The 20,821-nt window shown below is 54.8% G+C and overlaps 2 protein-coding genes across 3 annotated transcripts in view; both read left to right on the plus strand.

The window, feature by feature from the left end:
* The window catches only part of PEMT (phosphatidylethanolamine N-methyltransferase), a 126,020-nt gene extending 117,505 nt beyond the window's left edge, over window positions 1-8,515 (plus strand). For both annotated transcript variants that reach the window (XM_023735553.1, XM_004381013.2), the window contains 3 exons: window positions 4,807-4,918; window positions 7,716-7,790; window positions 8,232-8,515. In XM_023735553.1, coding sequence (XP_023591321.1) covers window positions 4,807-4,918; window positions 7,716-7,790; window positions 8,232-8,289 — 245 coding nt within the window. In that variant the 3' untranslated portion in view covers window positions 8,290-8,515. The remainder of the gene's footprint in view (window positions 1-4,806; window positions 4,919-7,715; window positions 7,791-8,231) is intronic.
* Window positions 8,516-18,353: 9,838 nt separating this feature from the next.
* RASD1 (ras related dexamethasone induced 1) lies at window positions 18,354-19,706 on the plus strand. The gene is made up of 2 exons (XM_004381014.2): window positions 18,354-18,753; window positions 18,993-19,706. The coding sequence occupies exons 1-2, from the start codon at window positions 18,468-18,470 to the stop codon at window positions 19,547-19,549; spliced, it is 843 nt and encodes a 280-aa protein (XP_004381071.1). The 5' UTR covers window positions 18,354-18,467; the 3' UTR covers window positions 19,550-19,706.
* Window positions 19,707-20,821: the final 1,115 nt, after the last annotated feature.

Here is a 20,821-nt window from a genome sequence, read left to right on the forward strand (position 1 = left end):
GTTTGGTTTGGTTTTTACATAGTCCCTTAATTTCTGTTTATCTGGAAATGACCTAATTTCACCATCATATTTGAAGAAGAGTTTTGCAGGATATATTATTCTTGGCTGACAGTTTTTTTCTTTCAAAGGTTTATATATGTAATCCCATTGCCTTCTTGCCTGCATGGTTTCTGCCAAATAATCCGAGCTTAGTCTTGTTTCTCCTCCGTATGTGACTTTGTTTTTCTCGAGCTGCTCTCAGGATTCTTTGTCTTTGGTTTTAGTGAATGTGATAATGATATGCATTGGTGATTTTCTTTTGAGGTCTATTCTATATGGGGTTCATTGAGCTTCTTGGATGGTCATGTTTTCATCTTTCATGATACTTGGGAAGTTTTCTGTCAGCAGTTCTTCAATGATCCTGTGTTTTCACTTTCCTCCCCCATTCTGGAACTCCGATCACTCTCAAATTTTTTATTGTATCCCACATAATTCTCAGAGTTTCTTCATTTTTCTTTGTTCTTTTTTCTCATTTTTCCTCAAACAGAGTTGTATCCTAGTGTTTGTTTTCAGTTTTGCTGATTCTGTCTTCCATCGTTTCAAACCTGCTCCTCAGCCCTTCTATGATACTGTCCATTTCTGAAATCTTGTTGTTTATCTTCTGGATTTCTAATTGTTGTTTTTGTATTTCTATTGTAAATTTATTTTAGCATTTTGTTCCTATATTATTTTCCTGAATTCTTCCATTTTTTTGTCTTTATTTTCCATGAATTTGTCTATTTGTCTTCATTTTTGTCTGCTTTTTGCTTCAACTCTTGTATAGTTCTGAGTTTTAGAGATTTGAATTCCCTATCAGATCGTTCTAGTGCCTTTTCTTCTACTGGAAAGTCATCTGGTGTTTTATTTTGGATGCCTACTGGAACCATCCTGTCCTGTTTTTATATATGTTTTGTCTGCTGCCTTTGGGACATTCAGTAGTTATTTTCCTTGTTTATTGATTGTAGATTTGTTTTGTCCTGCATGTTTGTTTTATTTGGTTATGTCTGAGCAGATGAGCTGTGCATTATTTTTTGTTTGCTCCTCTATAGACAATGATACTTTTCACTTCCTTCTCCAGTGGGCAGGGTCAGTTGCTCAAGTATGGTACAGCAGGGCAGGTACAGCTGAAGGGGAGTTGCTGGGATGGGTCGTTTGTGGCACATACTAGGGCTGACAGTGCAGGCCGGGAATCCTGCTGGGCAGGTTCCGATGGGCTGTGCCTGTGCTGCTTGATGGTGTGATGTTCAGTGCCCTATGCAGGTAGGCAGTAAGGAGGGGGGAGATTATGATGTGTGGAGGTAAGATGGGCATGGGAAAGAGGAGGGAGAGGAGAGAGGAATAGGAACCAAAAACATACAAACAAACAAAAAAGAGTGCTAAGGGAGCTTGCCATTGGAGTGGAGAGATGAGAGACTGAGAAATGGAGAAAAACAAAAAGAAAAAGGGTAAAAGAAAAAATTGAATAAATAAAACTAGAAAAATAAAACCCCCAGGGATCTCACCAGTGTGGCTGTGAGGACTGGATAAGTTGCTCCCAGGCCGTGAAGTACAGCCTGGCTAGAAGGGGTAAAGGTGTCACACAGTGCCAGGTATTCAGAAGACAGGAAGAGAAAGTAAGTATAGAGAGATGAGAAACTGAGAAATGAAGAAAGACAAGAGAGAAAAAGAGAGAGAAGAAACCAAAACAAAGAAACAAAAACAAAAAAACAACAACAAGAAAATAGAATTGCCCCCAGGGATCCCACTTCACGTCTACGCAGAGTAAGGGAGTAGCTTCAAAGCTGCATAGTACTGCCTGGCTAGAAGGGGCTCCCAAGCCGAGAAAAGAAAAAGAAATCAAAACAGAACAAACAAACAAAGAAAAAAGCCCCGCAGATCCCACCACCATGGCGGTGTGGGCTGGGAAGCAGTTTTACAGTCATGTGGTGTTTCACAGCCTTTCAGGAAGAAGCAGCAATGGCACACAGAGCCAGGTATTTGAGAGAAAGGAGAGGTAAGGAAGAAATAAAAAATAGGTGAAAAAAGCAACACCAGCAGCCAACAAATGGCACTTAGGGAGCCGGCCAGTGTGGGCTGGTGGAATCCAAGCAGCACCAGGGTGAAGCCGGTACTTCCTGGCCAAGAGACTGTGGCTGCAGGAAGCAGAGGAGGCCGAGTGGGGATGAAGAAGGGTTGGGGGTGGGAAAGTGTATATCTCTTCATTTGATGCTTAGGGTTTCAGGAATGACATTTGTCTCTTTTTGACTTAGTTTTTTGGATCTTTGCTGTGGCAGGACGGCGTAGTGCTTCTTTCTATAGCGCCATGTTGCCCAGAAGTCCAAGGCTGGATTCTTTGACGTGTGTATTGACTCTGTTTCTTTAGCTTGTGTTCATTCAGTGTTCTGACAGAGACTTCCTTGAATGCCAGAAGTTAAAACAAGGGAAAAAAATGGGGTGAGGGAGAACCCCACCTCTTGCAGTCTTTGCAGACTGGCTGTGTGCTGGGGCTCTCCTCAACATTTAGCCAGGCTTGCACTGAGCCCAGGGATCAGCTTGAGGTGAAAGCATACGATTTCCTCAGGTCTTTCTGAGTATGCATCCTGCCCTAGGCATGCCTGTGGCTCTCCAGATTATACATGGGTGCCTTTGAATGCCACAGTCTCTTAAAGAAACTCTCTGCCTGGCTTTTGACCTTGGCCCAAGCTTTCCATTGTATGTCTTAATTTTCCTCTTTTGTCCCTGTTGACTCCTAGCTCCTCATTTCCCTTGTAGTGCCTTGACCTCCAAGATGGGCAGGACAAGCGCTCTGCTCACTCAGAAACAGGGACCACCATCCCAAGCTGGAAACATGGCTGTGGCTTCAAGGGGATGAGGGTGGGACCTGAGCTATGATCAAAAAACGACAAAGCTGTCCTGCTGTTTTGACAGCTATGAACCCCAAATGTTCACCAGAGTTCCAACAAGGTTAGCTCTGACAGTTTTTGCCTATTTTTTGATGTTTCTATAGGGGGACGGGAGCATGGAGCTTCTTACTCTGCCATCTTGGTCTTCAACATTCCGGTAGCATCCAAGCTGGAATAGCTAGCCCTCACGCTCACAGGCTCTGTTGGGATGAGCCCTGGGCCTCACTTGAAACTGAGCTGTTCTGCTTTCCACACCCTTGTCATGGCCCACAGCAAAGAGAGGTAGCATTTAGGGGGAGCGGGAGCTGCTGGCTTCTGAGAGGAGGGGACAGCTGGTGCCAGGGAAGAAGCGGAGAAACCATTCCCAGCAGACCAGAACATTTAGAAAGTACTGGCGCAGCACCCCCAACCCGCACAGCCTATTAGCACAGTCATGATGCTTAAAACAATGATCTCGAGGCACAGAAGAACATGCTGGAGATATACTATCCTGCGGCTTCTGTTCGTGTGGGTGATTCTAGAATGTTCTCCATCCAGAGCTTCCACAGGAAGCAGGTTTAGGTGTTGGAAGGATTGTGCTTCCATTATCTGGAAAACTCACTGATGTGGGTCCTAGCATTGTGGGTACCTACACTGTCACTGGCTTCACTCGCAGAAGCTCCTGTGTCTGGGAGAGCCTTAGTCCTCAGGGCTAAGGGACAGCTGTTTCTTGCTCTTGCTAATGGGAGCTGGCTTGTGGGTTCCCTGCAGTGAAGGAGACTCATGTTGCCCCAGAGACAGCATGAGGTGGGCAGGGCGGTCCCTAAGGCCTCGGGGGCAGGCCCCAAAGCTGACCTGTCACCTGGAAGGGAAATGGGTCACAGGGGCCTAGAATTTTAGGCTAAAGTGGAAATAGTGAATCCAACCTTTTGTTTGACAGATGGGGACATTGACACCCTGAGAGAGGGAGACACTTGCCCAAGGATGCACTGAGCTCACGGCAGACCTGAGCCTCGAACCCAGAGCCACTTTAGACAGTAGACTGTGCCCCTCCAAGCCTACTCCCCTCGTCAGGCCTAGGCCCGGTGAGCAGGGCAGCCTCTATAGGGCTGTCCAGGTATTGCCTGCCTCCTCCCTCTGCTGGTCCCTGTTGTCACAGGGTTGCAGGAAGGGGAGCGGGGCAGACAGAGGGCCTCTTCCCCATGTGCTGGCCTGTGAACCACCCTCAGCCACCTCCAAATGCCCTGAGGCCGTTGGGGGATGCCGCTGGGGGACATCACTCGAGAGTGGTCAGTGTCCCCAGTGTACTGGGGGCTTGGGCCGGCACACAGGGCTGGGCTGACTGTCTGAGCCTGGCTGGGCAGGAAGGGCCTGTCCACACCTGCTGGCCAACCCCAGGGCCCACAGGTGTGGGGCTGGTGGGCCCTGAGCAGGTGGGAAACTGAGGGCAGAGGGAGAGGAACTTGCCTGAGGCCATATAGCTTGGTGAGCAGGGGGGCCTTATTTTTAGTCAGGAAGGGCCTCTGGAAGGAAGTGACCTCTGGAAGGAGATGACCCGGGGGAGGAGGTGACGTGAGCCCAAGGAGAAGTTGGGGGAAGGAAGGGCAGTAGCCACCCAGAGTGGGGAGGTGCATGGGCAGAGGCACAGGGGCGGGAAGAATCAGAAGGCCAATGCAGTTGGGGCTCCACAGCAGGAGGAGAAGCAGGTGGAAGGGCTCACAGCCTCCCGCAACCCTTCAGCCTCACCCCTCGTGGCCCTGAGCCCTCAGAGGGACCTGCGCCAGCCTGTACTATGTCTGGTGCCCGTGGCGGGAGCCTCCTGTAGGCCAGGGCTCGGGGCACGTCTGCTGGGGCCCTCAGGATGCCAACTCCTGGGCGGGCTGGATGGGTAATGGCCCAGTGACCTCCTGCCCTGCCCTGTCCGTAGGTGATTACTTCGGGATCCTGAAGGAGGCCAGAGTTACCACATTCCCGTTCAGTGTCCTGGACAATCCCATGTACTGGGGCAGCACTGCCAACTACCTGGGCTGGGCCATCATGTGAGTACCACCCGTCTGGTGGGCGGTCCAGGTAGCTCTCCGCCTTCCATCCTTAGGAAGCTCTGGTCTGTGGTGAAAAGGAAGATGTCCCACTTAACTCAGACAGGGCCTGGTGGTATGGCTGTACAGCCGCAAGGCCAGTCCCTGTTGCTCTGCCACGTATGTGGCACGGAAGCACCCTGGATTGATGCATACTTACACAAGCTCACTTATGGAGTCTGAAATTTGGATTTCATATGCATTTCATGTTTCAAGAAATATTGTTCTTTTGATTTTTTTTAACCATTTAAAAACACAGAAGCCGTTGTTGACCCGGGGGCTGTACTGTCAGCCCTGTGCTAGAACTTAGCGCTGGGGACACTCAGGGGTCTCCCAGGCCCTACCAGGGAGTCCTGTGTGGGTGCCCCCGCATGCAGTGTCCTCCCCCTCCGCCGAGAGGAGGGACCCCAGTGCTGTGGGAGTGGGCCTCCTGACGGCCTCCTGCCCTGGCCAGGCATGTGGTCAGGGGTCATGACCCCAGGGCCAGGCTGCACCTACATGATTCCATCTCCACGGTCAAGGAGCCTGGCCTAGGGAGAGCTGCAGACCCTGGGTGTCCAGTCAAGCCCCCCATCCAGTCACACACACCACCCCCCACCCACAGTAGTCACCATCGAGTCAACTCTGACTCATGGTGACTCTGTGTCTGTCAGAGTAGAACTGTGCTCCATAAGGTTTTCAATGGCTGCTTTTTCAGAAGCAGATCTCTAGGCCTTTCTTCCAAGGTGCCTTTGGGTGGACTAGAATGTCCAACCTTTCGGTTAGCAGCTGAGAGTTAACCATTTGCACTACCACTTTCTATAATACAGGATTTTTTTTTGTAGAAAGTGTTCTGCTGTTATCTAGCATTTGGAAACCACTTGCTTAGAATGTTACAGGTACGCCCAGAGACCGAAAAACTTAGAGGACACTAAAGGAATGAATCTCAAATGGTGAAATGTCAGTGACAGGATGTTCCTTTCCTCCCCTGCCCTGCATCCACACAGTCCCCAGCCCTGTGAAGCTGGCCTGTAAACCATCTCTTTTCTCCATCTCCCTCTCCACTGCCTGGGCTTGGGCGGTGGGCTCTGAGCAGAGACTCCTCACCTCCAGACTCACCCACTCCTCAGAACACTGCTACCCTGAGACCAACAGGATGAGCCAGAGAGAAACTGCACCCTCCTGCCTCCACCCTCTCGTGCTGCCACAGTCCCCCAGCACACCCATGCACCAGTTCCCACTCTGCACTGGGCGTATGCTCAGCCCACCCAGGACCCTCCTCTGCCACCCCTGTCTGGGCACTGCCTCTGCTATGCAGCCCCCAGTTCCCCGCAATTGCCAGGGCTCTGAGGGCAGTGCTAACACATCCTTCCTACCCAGGGTGCATGTGCTCAGGAAGTGTGGTGGATGAGTGAGGGGTCGCCCTGGGTGTAGGGTGCCAGGCCAGGCCCCTTAAGGACACGTGGCAGGCCCTCCGGGAGGACACTTCCACACGGTGTGGCATGCTGAGGCCTTGGCTATCCTCAGGAGAGGGAGCACCTCATCTGAGAGCTCATTAGGGATGGGCCATCACTCTGGGCTGCAGGATATGACCAAGCAGGGCCACCATCTTTCCCAGCCTACCAGGGGTGTCCACTGTGGCTGCCAGGGCCTGGGACCCACGTAGGGTACTGGGGGCAGGGCCCCCGGCTCCCTGCCCTCTCCAGGCCTCCACCTGCTCAACCCCCTGGCGGAGCGAGACACCCCTCCTATGGTGCAGAGCCCTGTCCCCAGGACCACCACCGGGTCCAATCCTGCCATGCAGGCAGCACCCTAGGCTCTGGGCCAGGCCTGGGATCTGCATGTGGGCCCCTCTGAGTCTCAGTTTCCTCATCTGCGGGATGGGGACGATCATCCCCTCACAGGGTTGTTATGAGGGCAAGCAAGAACAGTGTTTCGGAAAGTAGAAGAGTTTCTATTCCTGAGGAAGGCTCTGTTCCTGTCTGTCCTGGGGACGGGGGAGTCTGGCCTACAGAACACACAAGACCAGCGAGCAAGGCTGGGCAGGGAAGACCATGTTTTGCTGACTCCCTCCTTTTAGGAGTCTCTCAGCTGGCGACAGGCAGAGGGCCAGACAGGAAGTGGGCACGGTGTAACGGAATGCACCAGGGGCCAGGCTGGGGCTTGCTGTCTCTCCATCTGCCTGCCTCTCTTGAGGCTTCCAGACAGACAGACCAGTGTTGGGGTGGGGCTCAGGCCCAGCTTCTGCATCATGCTGCCCTGGGGTGGGGGAGCATGGTGGCCTGGCCCCAGTGCATGACCAATATGGCAATGCTGGCCGTCCTCACCAGCAAGGAGGGCAGAGCCCCTGGGATGCGATTCCCAGCCATACTGGGCAGAAGGGGCTCCAGTTATGTCCAGTGGCCTGCTGTCCCTTCTTCCCCGCTGTCGGGCCCAGTGGTCCACAGGGGCCCAGCAGAAATAAACTGGGGCTCAGGCTTCTCCATGCCTGCACCCTTCACACCATGGGGCCAGGCTGCTGCCCAGAGAGCCTACCAGGGTGCCTGCCCTCCAGCTGTCACACTTGGCCTCCTGGGGACCCTGAGCCCTGTGCCTGGGCACGTGGGCCTGTTCGAGTCCTGCCCCACCCTGTGCTACCCCCGAAGCTGGGGGGCAGGGCAGCGTCCCTGGGTCTGAGTTAGAAATCAGACCACCCCAAACACAGGGCCCAGCTGGGAGATGGGGGCAGTGGGACCTCCCAGCCCCACCTCCTGACCGCCGGGCCCTGTGTCTCCCACAGGCACGCCAGCCCCACCGGCCTGCTGCTGACCGCCATTGTGGCCATCGTCTACGTGGTTGCCGTCCTCTATGAGGAGTAAGTGGGCTGTCACTGGGTGGGGGTAGGGGGGCAGAACAGACCATTCCCGGTGTCCTGGGTGAACTTGGGTCAGGCTGCTATCAGCGAGGCCATGCCAGGGGCACAGACCAGAGCAGCAGATGGGCACTTAGAGTGGGCACAGCTGGGGCATGGAGGCCAGGGCATGGTGCTCAGCTTCCCTTGTTCCCTGAGAGGGCAGGAGATCAGGCGCCACGATGCTGCCCACAGTCAGGCAGCCCCTGCCCTGGATGCCATGCTGCTCTGGACACTCCTGGCCCCTCCGGCCCCTTCTGCAACCCCCTTCTGCTCTCCGAAGCCCTGAAAGGAAGGGGATCCTTGTGCCCCCCTGCCACCCGGCTCCTGTGGGAGGGGGTTGTCCACTTTGTGCCTGGGTGGACCAACTGATAGCCTCTCCCCCCTCCTTCTGTCCCCGCACAGGCCCTTCACAGCAGAGATCTACCGGCAGAAAGCCGCCAAGTCTCATAAGAGGAGCTGACAGGCTGGCTGGTGGAGCTGTGAGGCAGTGGCTACACTGAGGCCACATCCTTGGTCCACCTTGCCCATCCTGCTCTGGGGGACGTAGCCTCCACTGCTCAGGGCTTTCACCTTGTGGCCGCTCCAGTGCCTTGGAAAATGCTGCCTTGGCCCGCTGGCTGCCATGTGGCCTCCGAGCCCCCTCTGCCTGCTGCCCGCACGTCCAGACTCCCCAATAAAGGCCCCTGACTCAGCATGGCCTCTAGTCTCTGCCCATTCTCGCTGGCTGAGCGGGGGTGGGAGGTGGTTTCTGAGGGTGGGAGGGGACACTCACTGGGCATCCCCTCCTGGACCCTTACTCCCCTGAGAGGTGTAGAGAAGGAGCCCCTCCCTCTCATCCGCCTGTCCCCTCTGGGGGTCCCAGCCCCAGCAGAACCACCACGAGGGCGGGATATGCCATTTCACATATCAGTGCATCCTCGGCCCCCCCACAGCCAGGATCCCCCAATGGGCACACATGCCACGGGTCCCAGCAGAATGAGGGGGTGTGGTGAGTGGGTCATGGTGTGAATGAGTGGAGTCTGAGTAGAGAGGAGTTCCCAGGGCCCAGGGAGCATGAGCTCCAGGAATAGGGTCTTCAGATTGCCATGGGGGAACAGAGGTGGGCAGGAGGTGGATGTTCCTCATCTGTCCTGTCCTGGCACTGGCTCTCCCACTTCCTGTCAGAGGTGGTATGTCCAGGCCTCGGTGTCCTTCTTGCACAGCCTCTGGGACACAGGACTCCAGACTCTGCGGCTGGGGCAGGGCTGGGCTCCTAAGCTCAGCTATCTAGCCCTACTTCTCACCCTCGCAGCCTTGACCAGCACCCCCTCACGGGCTCTCCCAGGCCTGTCCCAGCCCTGCTCTCTGCTCCCTGTCCACACGCCGGCCACTGCCCACCTCTGGTCCTGAATGACCTGGCTCCAGGGGGCTGCACAGTCAGGGTCCGAGGGTCCAGCCTCCTCAGGTGGCCTGATTACTGTAACCCACTAGGGCTTCAACATACATGGGCTTAACTGGACAGTTTACCTGCGACCCTACTATGCGCATGTTCCCAAGCCCATGCCACTCGACTCCTTTCCACCCCTGCCCTGCCCCCACCCCTCACTGAGTCTGGGTCAAGACTCTGGGTGTTCCTGAACTTCCTGCAGCCCAGGGAGAAGGTGCTCAGTCTCAGACCCCACTTTCTGCTCTCCCCAGCAAGGATGCCCAACATGGGGTCCAGGGGCCTGGGGAGGTGCAGGAAGGCCCGCCTCAGAGTGGCCCTGGTCGCCTGACCTGACTTCCCACCACCCCTCCCTCAGCCTGTGCCCCGCTCTGCTTACCTGGCGCCAAGCTGTGTTTGCCGTCAGCTAGGAGGAGGGCGCCTGGTTTCCCCTGGCAACTGGCCCGGCACAGCATCTTGTGGGGCCTGCCCTCCCTGGCCAGGTGGGGAGAGGCTCCCGGTGTTGGAGCCTCCTCTGGCCTGGCCATGCCCCCAGTCCTCCCACGGCCTCCCCAACTGCCCTGCCTCACCTCTCCTAGACCACCTGCGTCTCACGGCCTAGGGGCCTCCTGCCTGCACACCCCTAACCCCACCCTCACCCCCACTCCAGCTGCCAAGCAAGACACCTCCACAGCTCGCATTGTCCTCAGGACTGTCTTGGTCCATTCACCTGGGTGTCAAGGCCCTGATTTTTCTTCCCAGAGGGCACAGCCCCACAGGCTGGGGCTGCCAGTTCTCCCTCACCAAAAATCAAACCCATGCCCTCAAGTCAGTTCCGACTCATAGCGAGCCCACCCACAGAGTTTCTGAGGCCGTAAATCTCTACGGAAGCAGACGGCCACATAGTTCTCCCTTGGAGCCGCTGGTGGTTTCGAACCACCGATCTTTTGGTTAGCAGTCAATCGCTTTGACCATTGCCTCACCTATTTCATATTGCCACTTGAGTGAAAATTTTAACAGCTCTATTGAGATAAATAGTTCACATACCTACACAGAATCCACTCATTTAAAGGATACAGTTCACGGTCTTTTAGTGCATGCACAGAGTTGTGCAACCATCACCACAGTCAATTTTAGAACACTTTCATCGCCCCAAAAAGAAACTCCCCACCTCTTAGCTGTCACCCTGCAAGTCCTGGCAGCCCTCATCTGTTTTCTGTCTCTGGATTTTCTTAATCTGGACATTTCATACAAATGGAATATACAACACGTGGTCTTTGTGACTGTATGTATCAGTGCTTCACTTCTTTTTATGGTGGAATAATAGCCGTTGTTGTGTATGTACCACCGTTTGTGTATTTATTCATTTGCTGATGGACATTTGGGTTGTTTTCATCCTTTGACTCCTAAGAATAATGCTCAGTATTGGTGTACAAGTTTTTGTGTAGGTGTATGTTTTCTCTTGGGTAATACCCAGGAGTGGAATTGCTGGCTCAGATGGCAACACTGAGGAACTTCTAGACTGTGCTGCAGTGCCTGCACCATTTACACTCCCACCTCAGTGATGACCAAGTCCATGCTGGTGTTCCTGGATCTTCCGGCAGCCACCTCCAGTCCAGTCCTCCCCAGGGTGGAGGTGGCTGGACAGTCACTGGTGCTATTTCTGTGGTTTGGGCAATGAGGGAAGTTCAGAGGTGGGCTTGAGGGCAGAAGCAATGCTGGTGTGCAGTCCTGCTCTCTTGAAGCTGTCAGAGCTGGGACCCTGTTGCCCCACCTGTGGTATTTCTCCAATGGAAGCAAGGGGTTAGGAGGACTGACTCAGCCCCAAGCTGAGAACAGCCCGACCAGGGGAGACTGATAAGTGCACTGTGGTGTCGTCACATAGGGGACTCTGCAGTGACAGGAGAGAGTGCATGCCAGGTCCAACGAGGATGGGTCTCACAGGCCAATGGACTGAAGCCACCAGACACAGAGGTACAAAGTTCCCATATGGGCAAAACCACTCATCTGTGGTGACAGACACCAGCTCCGTGGGCGCTGCTGGGCAGGGGTTCAGGCTGCAGTGTCAGACTGCAGGTGGGCAGTATTAGGTGTGCACCTATGTGGATTCCTGCTAGCTGTAAGCTTCAGATTTTTGCACTCTGCTGTCCCTAAGTCAGGTTGAACCATGAAATAGCCAGCATTCGACTGTTTTTAACCTGTAAAAATAGCGGTTTTATATGATTCAACTTCGTATAAAATTTTCTAAATGAAAAAAAATTAAAAACAAACTTAGCAGTTTGAATAGAACTAACCAGAAAAGAATTATCAGATAGTGATAAATTTGATGCCAAAAATTTAAAAAGTGATGTGATGGTGACTCGTGGGAGTGGGGAGGCCTCTTTGAGGTGACTTGAGCAGAGACCCAATGACAAGAGGGAGCCACTGGGACTGAACTGAAGGAAGAGTGCTCCAGGCAGAAGGAACAGCATATGCAAAGGCCCCAATGTGGAAGGAGGTTTGAGGTGCTCAAGCAGCAAGTGCTGAAGGACTGAGCTGGTCAGGGGGTTGGCTCGCAGAGCCTGGCCCTTCGGTGGCAGCTGAGGGGTTGGGCCAGAGCCAGGGCTCTGCCTGGGTCAGGGCAGGAGGCTGGGCCATGACCCTCCCGCTGCTCCAAACTGACCCCCTGGCCAACAGGTGCAGCAGCTGAGCTGGCCCTGGAGACAGATCACCTTCATGGGGTGCTTGGAGGAAAACCCAGACATTCCTCCGCATGACCCACCACTGGAGTCACCTCCGAACGTGGAGGTGTGTCATCCAGGAGGGTGTCTCCTCCCTACACCCTGAAGCTGACAGGCTGGGGAGGGGGATGCTTAACTAGCAACGTTTCAGCCTTAGGGAGGAGAGGAGACAGGCAGGGCAGGCCAGCCTGTGCTGGGTACCCATCTCCTGACAACACAGACTGGGGTATCATCCCCTCCCACCATGTGATGGCACAGGACACGGGGGCTCAGAGAGGCTGGGTGGTGTGTCCAAAGTGGCACAGCAAGTGCGCGGTTTGTCCAACCTCCATGTCCACAACCTGCCCGCCTCCCCCCCCCCGCCTCCGCCGCATGCCTATGATAGTGAGAGGAGTTAGAGAAGAGAGATGGGGTGCAGCCAGGGAGGGCCAACCCCTCTCCACACTCCTTTGGCCAGACAGCCAATTCTCCTGTCTCTGCTCACACAATCCCCTGCAGACCACGTGTCTCTGTGGGGGCAGGCCACACAACTGCTCAGGGACTCTTGGCTGAGCCAGACCACAGAGCCCTCCTCCTGGACCCCAGCCTTACCACAGGAAGCCTCTAAGGACATGGGATCGGCCTGTCCCCGCTTCAAGTCGGGAGACTGGGGATTGAGCCTGGACTCCACCTCGGTGCATACAGCTCTCAGAGCCTCAATCCCCTCATTTGTAAAATGGCCATCATAGGCACCCATGGTATTCTTTTTGGTTCTAAAGTTCAGACTCAGCCTCAGGGCTTCAGGGGCCATGAGAGGTGTGTAGTCTGACCAGGAACAGGGAACTCACTCTCTTTACAACCACCTCTACACAACACACACAGACACACACAGATACAGGCACACATTCAGACACAACACACACACATACACAGAAACGCATGTAGACACAGATTCACACACAGACATAGACATACAAATAGACATGTATAAACACAGAGATACACAGATGCAATACAGACACAACAGACACAAAGACACACAGAGACACAACACAGACACACATTCAGACACAACACAGACACATACAGAAACAGACACAAAGACACACAGAAACACAACACAGACACATACACAGACATACACAGACACACACACAGAGGACAGGCTGCTGCCCCGCCTGGTGGCCTGAGCCATCCCTTGGGGGTGTGGGCTGTGAAGCTCCAACCCCTGGCCCAGGGGTCCACAGGGCTGCAGGAGCCATCAGGGCAGGGCTGGCAGCGTGGGGCTGAGCAAAAGGGAGCTGTGCCCGGGCAGAAGGCAGCATCACTCGCTCACTAATGGGGAAACCACCGACAGTTGGGATCTCAGCTTCATCAAGGGCATCTCGAGGGGCAGGAGGTGGTCATTTAGACTTTCTTCTCTTCCTTTGTAAGATGGCAGTGGACTGGCCACAGGGAAGCTTTGGAGGGAGCGGATCACTCCTCTGAGCTCAGGCCTCCCGTGCCATGGAACTGACACATGGGCTGGTACGGGGCGTTGCAAATGTCCCAACACAGCGCAGGCACAGCCTAGACAGGGAGCCTGCCTGTCTGCTCCTCAAACCTGGTGTTCAAGAACCTTCTCGACTGCCCTTTGCCACCAGGCCAGGCTGTGTGGCCAACATTTCTTGCCTTGGGGGTCAGCTGTCCACCCCCTACACACATCACCTCCAACATTTGGTCAGATGTCTTTAAAAGTTCCCATTCCCTCTGAGTAGAAAACTGCTGTACTGTGCATGAGTAGCCTTTTCAGCAAGCCGTCACCTCAGAAACGCTGCTTGCTAGGCTGTCAGTCACCTGGCACCCAACACACTGTGATGACTAATGGTGTGATGCACAGCAGCGTGTGACTGACCATTTAAACCTGGACAATGTGTGGATGATGCTGCAGCTGGCAGGAAGCGTGAGGTCACAGTGTTGGGAAGTGGGGCTGGGGTCCTCCTTTTACCGAGTGGGGTCCAGAAAGCGCTGTCCACAGGGCCCCCAGACAGAGGGTGAGTCCAGTCACTGCCAGCTCTGCTGGCTCAACTGACCTGAGGATCACTTGCTGTTGAAAGGCAGACTTGCGCCTCCCTGGCCACCCTGCTTCAGGCAGCCTGATGAGGCCTGGGAGAATAAAAATAATACTTCAGTGCACACAGAGATAGGGGAAAGGGAGAGGACTTCTGCTGCTCGGAGCTGACTTCATCTGCTGTCACCAGGTGTCACTGTCCACGCACAGCCTGAGTGTGCCCCACACTCCCCAGGACCCCCGCACAGCCGAGAGCTACCCTGGGTGGGTGCAGGCCAGGGCACTGCTTCCAGAGTTCCTTTTACTCTCTGCCTTTCTGAAACGGTTTGGATCTTTTTTTAAACGTGAGCATTTACTACTTTTGTAATTGTTGTTGTTAGCTGCCGTGGAGTCAGCCCATGACTCATGGTGACCCCATGCATAACAGGACAAAATGCTGCCCGATCCTGTGCCATCCCCATGATCAATGTGTGGATCATACCGCTGTGATCCAAGGGTTTTTGTGATGGTTAATGTTATGTGTCAACTTGGCCAGGCCATGATTCTCCGTATTATGAAATTCTCTTCCACTTTGTGATCTGATGTAATTATCCTTCTGCTGCTCAGAGCTGACTTCATCTGCTGTCATCGGGCGTCACTGTCCACACATAGCCCGATTGTGCCCCACACTTTCCAGGACCCTACACAGCCAAGAGTTGCCTCTCACAAAAGTATCCTCCATTTTGTGATCTGATATAATTATCCTTCATTTTGTGATCTCCCATAAGTAGTATAATGTAATTACTTCCATGATGTGATCTCATGTGATCAGCCAATCAGTTGTAAGGGGAGTTTCCTCGGGGTGTGGCCTGTACCCAGTATATATATATATATATATAAACGTCCTGGCAAAGCTCACTTCCTTGCTTTGGATTCTGCTTCTGGCTCATCATCATCTTATCTCTGGTTCTTGGGACTTGAGTGAGCAGCCTGCTGTCTGACCTGCTGACTTTGGGATTCGCCAGCTTCTGCAGCCCTGTGAGACAGAAGCTTACGGTCTGACCTGCCGATTCTGGGTTTGTTACCCCTTGCAACCACATGAGTTAGGAGAAGCCTCCAGCTGATGCCTGACCCACCGACTTTGGGACTTGCCAGCCCCCACAACTATGTGAGCTATTTCCTTGAGATAAATCTCTCTCTCTATATATATATACACGCTTCACTAGTTTTGCTTCTCTAGAGAACACAGCCTAAGACAGTTTTCATTGACTGATTTTAGGAAGTAGATTACCAGGCTTTTCTTTCTAGTCCGTCTTAGCCTGGAAGTGCCACTGAAGCCTGTTCAGCATCATAGCAACACACAAGCCTCCACTGATGGACAGGTGGTGGCTGCATGAGGTACACTGGCCGGGAATCGAACTCAGGTCTCCTGCATGGAAGGTGAGAATTCTACCACTAAACCACCACGGCCCCCACTTTTGTATATAGGATAAGCCTATAAGCAGGACAAGGAGACAAGGTGGCCAAGCTCTCAACTGTCACCTCTGTTCACTTTCCGCAGGAGACGTGGTCAGTGGGTACATGGTGCTTACACGTTTGGGATGGGCTTGGCCAACAGGCTTGGCCTCACAAACGTGGCTTACTTGGCAAAACAAGTCTTGCAAAACCCAGTGTTCATGGAGAAGGTGAGATGCTCCAAGATTCCTTCAAGGTTGGGGAGGTGAACCTGGCTGGGGTCCAAAACTTATCATCAGTCCCAGCCTCGACATGTGACCTGGGGCGAGGGAGGGAGCCGATTCCAGGCTGGGCCCCAGCCTCTGGATCTCCATACCTCGACCCTGCCATTCTCTGGCCCTGTGACCCCACCCAGAGACATTAACCTCACAGAGCAAGGCGCTGTGGTGGGAATGGCCACGTCAGATCCAACTTTATTCCCAGCCCCCAGCAAGGAGTTCCAAGTTGTTGTCTCTGTGGGGTCAGGTGATGTAGGCTGCACCCCACTGTGCCCTCGACTGGCCCTCCTTCAGTGCACACCCTGCACCACTGTCCACAACAGCCCTGGGTATAGTGCCCCTGGTTTCAGTTCCTTCCGGAAAATGGCACCACTCTCACCCGGGCATTTCACGGCTGCAGCCTTAGATGAGAACGGTGGAGGTGGGGGCCTCTGGAAGCCTGGGCCAGCCATAGACCGCGTCAAATCACTCCTGCACAAATTGCACCAAGGGTCAAAGCACCGTGACTTGTGGAGGGGGAGGGAGTGGGGGGATGGTGGGGAGTACACAAGCTAATGTCTCCCTGGGTTTTTTCCAAAACCAGACATAGTCCATTGAGAGCCTGTCACAGGGAGGTGCAATGGCTGTTTCACGAGCTCCAGGCTGGAGAGCACCCATCTCCAGATAGCCTGCTTCTGGGCATTTCAGCAGCATCAACCCACTTCTGGTTACTGATCAACCGGCCACCCCCAGCGTCTGCTCCTGAGCCCCCTGCCTCCTCCCTCCTGTCTGCCCGAACAGGGCCTAATGGGTCATTTACCGTTGTTATTGAACCTACCCAGTGGCTCCGCAGAAGAAAGGCCTAGCGATCTGCTTCTGTAAAGATTACAGCCAAGAAAATCCTATGGGGCAGTTCTACTCTGTGACACCAGGTTGCTGTGCGTCAGAATCGACCAGACAGCACCCAACAACAACACTGTTGTTGTTACCAGGCCCACTCCCACAAAGTGCTTACGCTTTCTCTTCTGTGATCACAGAACCAGAGCCACCATCCTCCTCAGAAGAGGAAACTGAGGCCCAGAGAAGGCAAGGGAAAAAAACCAAACCCGGTGACTGCTGCCGATTCAGTTTCAACTCAGTGACTCAATAGGACAGAGTAGAACTGCCCCATAGGATTTTCAAGGCTATAATCATTACGGAAGCAGAACTGCTACATCTTTCTCCTACTGAGCAGCTGGTGAGTCCAAATGGCCAACCTTTCAGTTATCAGTGGAGCGCTTAACCACTTCGCCACGAGGGCTCCTTGAGTTGCAAGGGACTGGGCCAAAGTCACACAGCAGCTGTCTGATTTCACAGCCCCTCCTCCTTCTAGAACAGCCAATTTCCTGCCTGCTTGTTTATGTCTGGCAGCAAGGGGGCAACTGTGCGTTGGCGTCCCTCCCGGCCCCACACAGTGCAAGAAGCCCACAGGGAGGAAAGAGCAGTCCTGCAAATGATTCCAGAGACTGGGCTGTGGTCCTAGGGTCTTCCTGGGCTCACTCTGGCTCCGAACCTCAGCCTCCCTGATTATAAAACAGTAGCGTTGGCCCAAGGGACTCTAAAGGTCCAAAACACCATGGGGCGGGGGCACGCTGGCCTACCTTTGACCAAAGAATCTCTGGTCTTTCAAAAGTCAGAGACAGGAACAGGATGGGGGGCACCTGGCTGAAGACCCTCGCCAGGCCACAGAGCATTTCCGGTTGAGAGAAAGGAGCAAGCTGAGTCCTGCAGGAGAGCTGCTGCTGAGTCCAGGCCTGGCGCCCCAAAGCCCGTGCTCCGTTCCTCTCCGGACCTCAAACCTGGCTGCTGCTGGCCCCCCACTCCAGCCCTTCATCCTGTGCCAGACGCCTCCCGCTCGGGTGACGGACTTCTCTGCTTCCCCCTGGCGGCTGGAGCGCACAGCGCCCATCCCCGCGCTGGAGGCCCCGTGGCGGCTCCGCCTGGAAACAAGCACTGCCGGACCTGGAACAGGAGGGCGGCAGGGGCCAGAGCCGGGCTAGTTGGGGGCAGGGCGGGTGGCGGAGGGCGGGGGGGGAGGGGTTGTTGTTGTTGTTGTTGTTGGTGGTGGTGGTGGTGGTGGTGGTGGTGGTGGTGGTGGTGGTGGAGGGCGGGGGGGTTGCTGGTGGTGGTGGAGGGCGGGGGGGTTGCTGGTGGTGGTGGAGGGTGGGGAGATGTTCTGGGGACTGAAAAAGAATTACGTAAAACATTTGGCGCAGTGCCTGGCCCCTGTTAAGCACCTAGCAAACGCTGCTGTTACTACTGAATTACTATTGTTATTCTCTGCGGAAACTAAGGCCCAAACAAAGTGATTGTATATGCATGTGTGTGCATTGCGGAGTAGCGGTCGTGGCCCGAAGTCTCAGAGGATCAGAGGCACAACCGGGGCCAGAACCCGGATGCGCAGGTGGCCGTTGAGCCCAGTGCGGTGGAAAGGCGCCTGGGCGCAGTTTCCTTCTCGCGCCCAGAGTGGACAGGAGCCGGGCGCAGCCGCTGCAGAGGGCCGTGGAAAGTGGCGGGGCTATGACGCACCACGCAGGGCGGGGCGGGGCAACTCCGGGGTGCTTTTAAAGGCTGCGCCCGGACGCGGAAAGCCAGAGCGCGCGGACCACCGAGAGCTTGCACCGTTCCATTACTAGTCCTAGCCGGTGCCCAAGCCGACGCGACCAGGGATACCCACTACAGCCGTGCCCCGTGCCTTCAAACCAGCCGCGCGCATTCTCTCGGACCCTTGCCCCACCCCCGTGGCCCCAGCACCAAATGAAACTGGCCGCAATGATCAAGAAGATGTGTCCGAGCGACTCGGAGCCGAGTATCCCATCCAAGAACTGCTACCGCATGGTCATCCTCGGTTCGTCCAAGGTGGGTAAGACAGCCATCGTGTCGCGCTTCCTCACGGGCCACTTCGAGGACACCTACACGCCCACCATCGAAGACTTCCACCGCAAGTTCTACTCCATCCGCGGCAAGGTCTACCAGCTCGACATTCTCGACACGTCCGGCAACCACCCGTTCCCTGCCATGCGGCGTCTGTCCATCCTCACTGGTGAGTTGGGGCTGGCCGGGGCTCAGAGACCCGGGGCCGCGGGCAAGGGGAAGGAGCTGGCTGTGGGAAGGGGAGGAGACCCCTTCATCCAAGGGTGCCAGTGAGGGCTCTGCTCTGGTTAGAGGCGCGTCTGCCCTGCCCGCCGAGAGCCGAGTGCTGCGCTTGGAAAGTTTTGCGCGCCCAACGTGTCTCGTTGGCAGCCGCCTTACCCTCTCCTCTCCCCTCTCTCCGCCCCGCAGGAGACGTTTTCATCCTAGTGTTCAGCCTAGACAACCGCGACTCCTTCGAGGAGGTGCAGAGGCTCAAGCAGCAGATTCTTGACACAAAGTCTTGCCTTAAGAACAAAACCAAGGAGAACGTGGACGTGCCCCTGGTCATCTGCGGTAACAAGGGTGACCGGGACTTCTACCGCGAAGTGGAGCACCGCGAGATCGAGCAGCTAGTGGGCGATGAACCCCAGCGCTGCGCCTACTTCGAGATCTCGGCCAAGAAGAACAGCAGCCTGGACCACATGTTCCGGGCGCTCTTCGCCATGGCCAAGCTGCCGAGCGAGATGAGCCCGGACCTGCACCGTAAGGTGTCGGTGCAGTACTGCGACGTGCTGCACAAGAAGGCGCTGCGCAGCAAGAAGCTATTGCGCGGCGGCGGCGGCGGCGGCTGCGACCCTGGCGATGCGTTTGGCATCGTGGCGCCCTTCGCGCGCAGGCCCAGCGTGCACAGCGACCTTATGTACATCCGCGAGAGGGCCAGCGGCGGCGACCAGGCCAAGGCCAAGGAGCGCTGCATTATCAGTTAGGAACCTCCGCCGCGCCGGCAACCGAACGTAAGGAGAACCTTTATTTTAAAAGTGAGACCTGTTGCTCCGGCCAGGCCCGCGCGCCCAGGGCCCGCGATCTGGCCCCACGATGCAGGGAGGTGCAGCCGCACCGAGCAGGGCCGGTCATCTGCACTGAAAGGAAAGAGAACTGCTGCGACCAGGACTCCCTGTCCCCCCCCCCCCCCCCCGCCCCATTCGCCACTGGCGCCCCACCACCTGACTCGGGGCATGGGCCCAGGGAAGGGGGCACTTGTCTTGTCACAAAGACCTGAGAACAAGAGTGGGGGAAGGAGTTTGGAAGTTAGCTACTGTTGAGCGCCAAGAAACCCGTCCTGCCGGGCTGAAGGTCAGCACAAAAGGGGCATTATCTTGTCTGTGATTCTGGGTTGTCATCACAGCTGGTGAAAACCTTTTGCCCTTCTGAGGCCAAGCGGTGGTGTGGGTCAACTCATAACCAAGTGACTTGTTTACATGTGTGTGTTCAATTGCAAAAAGGAAAAAAACAAAATTTGCACTTTAATAGTTCCAGTGTCATGGACATGAACAAAATCTTACCCAGACGTTTATACTGTGTGTGAGACAGTCTTTAAAGTTATTGGTTTTTTAATATAAAATAAAATAATTTAAAATGGAAAACCTGGCTTGCTTTGCTTGTAGAAGTGGCTGGAGGGAGGAGAGTGGGAGGAGGCGTGCTGGGTTTCTACTGTGGAAGGAGACTGCACCTTTCCCAGACCGGAAACAAGCCCTGCTATTCTGAAAATAGTGTCAGCAGTCATGGAAGAAAGGCCCCCAAATTCTCCAGATGCCTGGGCCCCAGGCCTATAGAGGCAAGGTAGAGAAAAGCCCTTCTATTTGGGGAATGGTTCCCTGAGAGAGGCATGCCCCAAAAGCCAGGACAAAAGAAAAAAAGGACTTCTCCACAGATCAATCTTTCTAGTCCATTTATTTACCTGCTTGGCCTTTCCTCTTGTCAAGCCACAAGGCCTCGTGTTCTGAAAGTATTCTGAGTCCTCTCAGTGTAGGGCCGTTGGCTGTTTGGTCCTCTCTTCCCTGGAACCATGCCCCACTGTCTTGTCACCAGAGTTGGTGTGGCCCAGGGACAGTTAAAATCACAAAGCCCCCCTTTCCCCCATCCCAAGGAGGTACCCGCTGCCTGGGACAGCACGTCTGCCTTGCTTTCTCTCTCTCTCAGTAGCTAAGGGCACCCGCTCAGGACTTTCATCCCAGCCCTCTCTGTCTGCAAACTCAGGG

The sequence above is a fragment of the Trichechus manatus genome, unplaced genomic scaffold (assembly GCF_000243295.1).
Source record: "Trichechus manatus latirostris isolate Lorelei unplaced genomic scaffold, TriManLat1.0 scaffold00080, whole genome shotgun sequence".
NCBI lineage: Eukaryota > Metazoa > Chordata > Mammalia > Sirenia > Trichechidae > Trichechus > Trichechus manatus.